General features: G+C 41.4%; 1 protein-coding gene across 1 annotated transcript; it reads left to right on the plus strand.

The window, feature by feature from the left end:
- Window positions 1-2,753: 2,753 nt before the first annotated feature.
- Window positions 2,754-2,955, plus strand: LOC120367774 (small ribosomal subunit protein uS14-like). Its single transcript, XM_039479192.2, has one exon. The coding sequence runs from the start codon at window positions 2,765-2,767 to the stop codon at window positions 2,933-2,935; it is 171 nt and encodes a 56-aa protein (XP_039335126.1). The 5' UTR covers window positions 2,754-2,764; the 3' UTR covers window positions 2,936-2,955.
- Window positions 2,956-7,591: the final 4,636 nt, after the last annotated feature.

Below are 7,591 nucleotides of genomic sequence, written 5' to 3' on the forward strand. Positions count from 1 at the left end.
GCCGGTAAGCCTAGCTACCCAGGAGGCTGAGGCAGGAGAATCACTTGAACCCGGAGGATAGAGGCTGTAGTGAGCCAAGATTGTGCCACTTCAGGCTGGGCAAAAGAGCAAAACTCTGTCTCAAAAAAAAAAAAAAAAAAAAAGATGTAAGGACAGATTTTGATTCTCTCTCTCTCCTATTTTTTTTAGAGATGGGGTTTCACCATGCTGGCCAGACTGGTCTCAAACTTCTGGCCTCAAGTGATCCACCTGCCTTGGCCTCCCAAAGTGTTGGGATTATAGGCATAAGCCACCACGCTTGGCCCTATCAAATTAATTTCTAAAATCCTATGAAAGAATGCTATTTAAGTTGATTTAGAGATAAATACATGCTTAAGTAAAGTTAATATTCTTAAAACTCTTAGAAATATGGGCACTAACCCAAATGATTTTTAAGTTCACATGTATTGAGTAAATCTTTGATATCTAAGACTAATTTGGTGTTATTGGCTTTATAAAAATGAGTATGTCTTATAATTTTCAGCATCAAATATGATATGCTTATTTTTATTCTACTTGGGGTTACTAGTCAAATGAGGTAATATTATATTTACTAGATATTTAAGATTATAAAAATTCACCAAGTGTGATGGTTCATGGCTGTAATCCCAGGACTTTGGGTGGCCAAGGTGGGTGGATTGCCTGAGCCCAGGAGCTCAACACCAGCCTAGGCAATATAGTAAGACCCTGTCTCTGCAAAAAGTACAAAAAATAAGCCAGGCATGGTGATGCACACCTGTAGTCCCAGATACCCTGGAGGCCAAGGTGGGAGGATCACCTGAGCCTAAGAGGTCAGGCTGTGGTGAGAGGAGATCACATCATTCACTCCAGCCAGGCAACAGAGTGAGATCCTAGCTCAAAACAACAACAAAAAGATTATAAAAATTATAAATTCACTATAACAAAAAATGTACAAGTAATGATGTAGTAAAGTGAATCATTTGATATCTGTTACTTTATGCATATCAAGCACAGCCGTAAAACACACCAATGTATTGAATCTTTTTAGATTTTTGCTTATGCAATACTTGCCTAACAGCCATAGACTATAAAAGTACTTAACAGAGAAATAACATGAGATGATGGCTAGCTATGTTTAATGATATGTCTGCCTGAAAATAGTTTCCAAAATCTTTTTGGTAACTTGGAACCTTAGAGTTATGCTAAGTTAAATAATAGATATTCATTAAAAATGTAGATCATTTCTAAGTAAGATAAACTACTGAAACATTCATTATTAAGCATAAGTTTAATTTTATATACTTCTGGTTTCTTATTTTTATATGGTACAGCCAAGCTAAATATATTTGGATCTATTAATAAACATGTTCTTTTTGCCACATTGGAAAACTGTACTATGAAAAAGCATATACCTATAAAAATTGTCGGATGGTATATATCCATAAAATATGCTAGTCTGCCACAGAAGGCTGGTATGTGACAGACAATCCACAATTGTCTACTTCCTAGTTTTGTCTGTTAAAAAAGGTTACTGGCCGGATGCGGTGGCTCACGTCTGTAATCTCAGCATTTTGGGAGGCTGAGGCAGGGTGGATCACGAGGTCAGGAGTTCGAGACCAGCCTGGCCAACTTGGCGAAAACCCATCTCTACTAAAAAAATATTAAAAATTAGCCGGGTATGGTGGCCAGTGCCTGAAATCCTAGCTACTTGGGAGGCTGGGTCAGGAGAACTCCTTGAACGTGGGAGGTGGAGGTTGCAGTGAGCAGAGATTGCGCCACTGCACTCCAGCCTGGGTGACTGGAGCGAGACTCCATTTAAAAAAAAAAAAAAAAAAAAGGTTACTAATGGTTAAAAGTAATAATCAATACATGTAAATAAAACTACTAAAAATAACAAGGGTGAGGAGAAGCAACTTTGCATAAAAAGTATGCAAGCAATGTAGGATGTGTTTCTGTTAAGAGAAAAAGAGAGTAATTTTATCCTAAATTAAAATGACTGGTTGTTCCAGAATGAGAAAGATAAAAAGTAGAGGACAAAAACTGAATGGATATAAAAAGTTGTAGAGTGCTTGTGGAAAAGGAATTTTGGAAAAGGAATTTTATCTTATGTGGTCAGAGCTGACTAAGATTGGATAGGTTTATTTATAAGGGTTTTAAAAAATAAAAAAAGTACACTAGAAAGAGTAAAATTGTACATCAAAAGTACAATGACGTGAAACTAGAATTTAGCTTTCTCTATATTAAAAATCACAAAGTTTTCTTGGATCATTACTCTGCTCTTAGTAAGAGATTACACTAGGTTTTCTTTATCTTTTGAGTGACCTGCCCAGGAAACCAAGATTTTGTGTCTTATCAGAATTATTTTCTATGCTTCATGTTAACCTTGATTATGTCCTTGATTATTTAAGACAACGTTTTTCACTTTTTATTTTTATTTATTTGTTTTTTTGGAGACAAGAGTCTTGCGATCTCGGCTCACTGCAACCTCCGCCTCCCAGGTTCAAGTGATTCTCCCGCCTCAGCCTCCTGAGTAGCTGGGATTATGGGAGCACCCCACCACACCTGGCTAATTTTTTTTTTTTTTTTTTTTTTTTGTATTTTTAGTAGAGACGGGGTTTCACCATGTTGGTCAGGCTGGGCTCCAACTCCTGACCTCATGATCTTCCCGTGTCAGCCTCCCAAAGTGCTGGGGTTATAGCTGTTAGCCACCATGCCCGGCTGCTTTTCACTTTTTAAAAGATCCAGGGGCCTTTCTGAGAGCAAGATGGGTCACCAGCAGCTGTACTGGAGCCACCCGCGAGAATTCAGCCAGGGTTGTCGCTCTTGCCGAGTCTGTTCAAACCGACACGGTTTAATCCAGAAATATGGTCTCAATATGTGCCGCCAATGTTCCCGTCAGTACGCGAAGGATATAGGTTTCATTAAGTTGGACTAAATGATCTTCAAAGGATTATCCAAGACATCTACCATGAAAAACCATGATAGTTCTTTGTACATAAAATAAACATTTTTAGCCGGGCGCGGTGGCTCAAGCCTGTAATCCCAGCACTTTGGGAGGCCGAGGCGGGTGGATCACGAGGTCGAGAGATCGAGACCATCCTGGTCAACATGGTGAAACCCCGTCTCTACTAAAAATACAAAAAATTAGCTGGGCATGGTGGCGCGTGCCTGTAATCCCAGCTACTCAGGAGGCTGAGGCAGGAGAATTGCTTGAACCCAGGAGGCGGAGGTTGCGGTGAGCCGAGATCGCGCCATTGCATTCCAGCCTGGGTAACAAGAGCGAAACTCCGTCTCAAAATAAATAAATAAATAAATAAATAAATAAATAAATAAATAAACAAACATTTTTAAAAACAAAAACAAACAAGAAAAGAGCTCTGGGCCAGGCACAGTGGCTCACGCCTGTAATCCCTGCACTTTGGGAGACTGAGGCAGGTAGATCACTTGAGGTCAGGAGTTTGAGACCAGCCTGGCCAATATGATGAAACCCTGTCTCTACTAAAAAATAAAAAAAATTAGCCGGGTGTGGTGGCACATGCCTATAATCCCAGCTACTCAGGAGGCTGAAGCAGGAGAATTGCCTGAACCAGGGAAGCAGAGGTTGCAGAGAGCTGAGATCGCTCCAACTGCACTCCAGCCTGGGCAACAAGAGTGAAACTCTGTCTCAAAAAAAAAAAAAAAAAAAATTAGCCCGGCCTGGTGGCCTGCAATTGTTTGAACCGGGGAAGCAGAGGTTGCAGTGAGCTGAGACCGTGCCGCTGTACTCTAGCCTGGGCTACGGAGTGAGACTCCATCGCAAAAAAAAAAAAAAAAAAAGAAAGAAAGAAAGAAAGAAAGGCAGCTATGTTTTCTTTACAGTTGTTTTATTTTCTATACTTTCTGAATTCTTTTGTGTTACTTTGGTCAAATAGGTGGCAATTGTCTCACAGTGTTATAGATTATTATTTATTTATTTGAGATGGAGTTTCACTCTTGTTGCCTAGGCTGGAGTGCAATAGCACAATCTCGGCTCACTGCAACTTCTGCCTCCCAGGTTCAAGCGATTCTCCTGCCTCAGCCTCCCAAGTAGCTGGGATTACAGGAATGCGCCACCATACCTGGCTAATTTTGTATTTTTAGTAGAGACAGGGTTTCTCCATGTTGGTCAGGCTGGTCTTGAACTCCCAACCTCAGGTGATCTGTACAGGCGTGAGTCATAGCATCCTGTTATAGCTCTTATTTAATTAAATATTCAAACCTTTTGATATTTCTGACAATTTTGTCTTCCCCAAATCAAATTCTAAATGAAATCTTGATTTTGAATGGAATTTGATTATTCCTAAAGGGCCTCTGGAAAATCTCAAAGAATATATTCTTTCACCTTGCAAAGGGTGAGTTTTTTTAAAAAAAAAATTGTGTTTATTCTACATGTTGAATTGCAGGAAACGCATCAAATTGGGCCTGGCACAGTGGTTCATGCCAGTAATCCAAGCGTTTTAGGAGGCCAAGGAGAAGCTTGCTTGAGCTCAAGAGTTTGAGACCAGCCTGGGCAACATAGGGAGACCCTGTCTCTACAGAAAATAAAAAAGTTAACCAGGGCATAGCGGTACACACCTGTACTCCCAGATACCCAGGAGCCTGGGGTAGGAGGATCACTTTGGCCTAGGAGATCATTGCACCACTGTACTCCAGCCCGGGCGACAAACAAACAAACAAACAAACAAAAAGAACGTGTACTGTCCATTGTATTGTATTGACTCTTCTCTCTTTGAACAAAAAAATGAGACTGATGACGATTTGCTCCTCTATTTTTAGTAGAGACAGGGTTTAGTTAGTTCTTTAGTTAGTCTGAGCCGTCTTCTTACCCAGGCCTTGACCTTGGTCCCCATGTTTGCTGGGCTTGCATAGCTCAGTAATAGCAAGAATCCTGCTGCATCAGTTTAGAGGGGAGCTCCTACCTTTGATGTCTGATTACTTGGTCAGCCTTTAGCAAGAATCCTGTTATGTCAGTATAACAAGAATTCCTCTATCTTTGATGCTTCTTCTTAAGTAATTTTTCATCCAGTGACCTTGTACCTACCTCACATTCTGTTCCTTGGTTATGGTAATAAATTTCCACTGTCCTTGCTGTATTTGGAATTGAACTCTAATCTCCTTCTCCAATTGTGGTAGTCTCGGCACCTTTCACAGCGGTGCTTCTTCCTGCCACCTGCGGGACCAGGCACCATGCCCACCCTGGGGCAGGAAGTTGAAACAGACATCCATGCCAGGAAGCTCAAGGCACCTGGATCAGGGCTGGGGAAGAGGTAAGGTTCCTCCTTCTCCCTCTGGGCAGAGGGCAAGTTAGAGCTTCAGAGACAGGCACAGGTAGAGGACACCTGTGTCCAGCAGTGTGGATATCTCACGAAGGACACTCAGGCAAAATGAAGAGTCCTGAGCAGAAACAAAATAAAGCAGAACAAACTGAGGCATTTGTTTTGGAGCATATGAGGAAATCCCCTGAGAAAAAGATGACTTAAAAGGAACCACATTTTAGCAAATGGATCAGTGATAAATTAGTTACAAAATATTAATGTAACTTCATTTTGAAGTTACACACTGCTGAGGCCAAATTCTGTCAATTGCACATGCCACAGATGATAAGTAACTGGAATCATCATTTTTTTTCTAAATGTGAGGGGAAAAAAGTCTATGGCTATTCACCACTTTAAAAATCAAAATAAAAATGAATTTCTTGGCTGTGATGCCAAAAGCACAGACTACAAAACAAAGCAGACTTTATCAAAATTAAAGACTTCTGTGTATTAAAGTAAAAAGAAAACAAAATGGAGAGGAAATATTTGTGAATCCTATGTCGGATAAGGATTAATATGCAGAATATATAAAAATATACAGTAGGAGGCCGGGTGCAGTGGCTCACATCTGTAAACCAGCATTTTGGGTGGCTGAGGTGGGCAGATCATGAGGTCAAGAGACTGAGACCATCCTAGCCACCATGGTGAAACCCTGTGTCTACTAAAAAGCACCCAAATTAGCTGGGCGTGGTGGCACACGCCTGTAGTCCCAGCTACTTGGGAGGCTGAGGCAGGAGTATTGCTTGAACCTGGGAGGCAGAGGTTGCAGTGAGCCGAGATCCAGCCACTGCACTCCAGCCTGGCACTTGGCAACAGAGCGAGACTATCTCAAAAAAAAAAAAAAAAAAAAAAGATATACAGTAGGAATAGGGAATTATTGTTTAATGGGCACAGTTTCAGTGAGGGATGATGAAAAATTCTTAAGTACTTTAAGACTAGATAAATATCCTGTGAAATTCGAACTCAAGCATCTTAGCATCCATTGATGACTGCTACCTGAGTCAATTATTTGTATGATTATAAAATGGTAATTTGCTTTTCTTTTCTTTCTTTCTTTCCTTCTTTTTTTTTTTTGAGGCGGAGTCTCACTCTGTCACCTAGGCTAGAGTGCAGTGGCTCAAACTCTGCTCACCACAACCTCCGCCTCCTGGGTTCAAGCAATTCTCCTGCCTCAGCCTCCCGAGTAGCTGGGATTACAGGCGTGCGCCACCATGCCTGGCTAATTTTTTGTATTTTTAGTAGAGACTGGATTTCACCATGTTTAGCCAAGAAGGTCTCAATCTTCCGACCTTGTGATCTGCCCGCCTCAGCCTCCCAAAGTTGCTGGGATTACAGGCATGAGCCACTGTGTCCGGCTACAAAATGGTAATTTTCTATTATTTATTTATCAAATATTATTCTAAGATATAATGTTTTTATAGCAAATAAATACAGTCTTTTGTATGGCAGATATATCAGAAGTAAGTTTGTTTTATGTCTCTTTTTATTTTATTTTATTTTTTTGAGACAGAGTCTTGCACTGTTGCTGGGGCTGGAGTGCAGTTGTGGTATCTCTGCTCACTGCAAGCCTGCCTCCCAGGGTCAAGCGATTCTCCTGCCTCAGGCTTCCTTATAGCTGGGATTATAGGTGTGTGCCACCACACCTGGCTAATTTTTTGTATTTTTAGTAGACAGGGTTTCACTATGTTGGCCAGGCTGGTCTTGAATGCCTGACCTCGATCCACCTGCCTCGGCCTCTCAAAGTGTTGGGATTACAGGCATGAGGCCCCATGCCTGGCCCCTGTTTTATGTCTTTTTAGTTTTTTTTTTTTTTTTTTTTTTTGAGACATAGTCTTGCAGTGTCACTCAGGCTGGAGGGTAATGGGGCCATCTCTGCTTGCTGCAACCTCTGCCTCTCAAGTTCAAATGATTCTCCTGACTCAGCTTACACAGTAGCTGGGATTACAGGCACCCATCATCACGGCTAATTTTTTTTTTTTTTTTTTTTTTTTTTTGAGACGGAGTTTTGCTCTTGTTATCCAGGCTGGAGTGCAATGGCGCGATCTCGGCTCACCGCAACCTCCGCCTCCTGGATTCAGGCAATTCTCCTGCCTCAGCCTCCTGAGTAGCTGGGATTACAGGCACGCACCACCATGCCCAGCTAATGTTTTGTATTTTTAGTAGAGACGGGGTTTCACCATGTTGACCAGGATGGTCTCGATCTATTGACCTCGTGATCCACCCACCTCGGCCTCCCAAAGTGCTGGGATTACAAGCTT

Source organism: Saimiri boliviensis, chromosome 3, assembly GCF_048565385.1.
Source record: "Saimiri boliviensis isolate mSaiBol1 chromosome 3, mSaiBol1.pri, whole genome shotgun sequence".
Lineage (NCBI taxonomy): Eukaryota > Metazoa > Chordata > Mammalia > Primates > Cebidae > Saimiri > Saimiri boliviensis.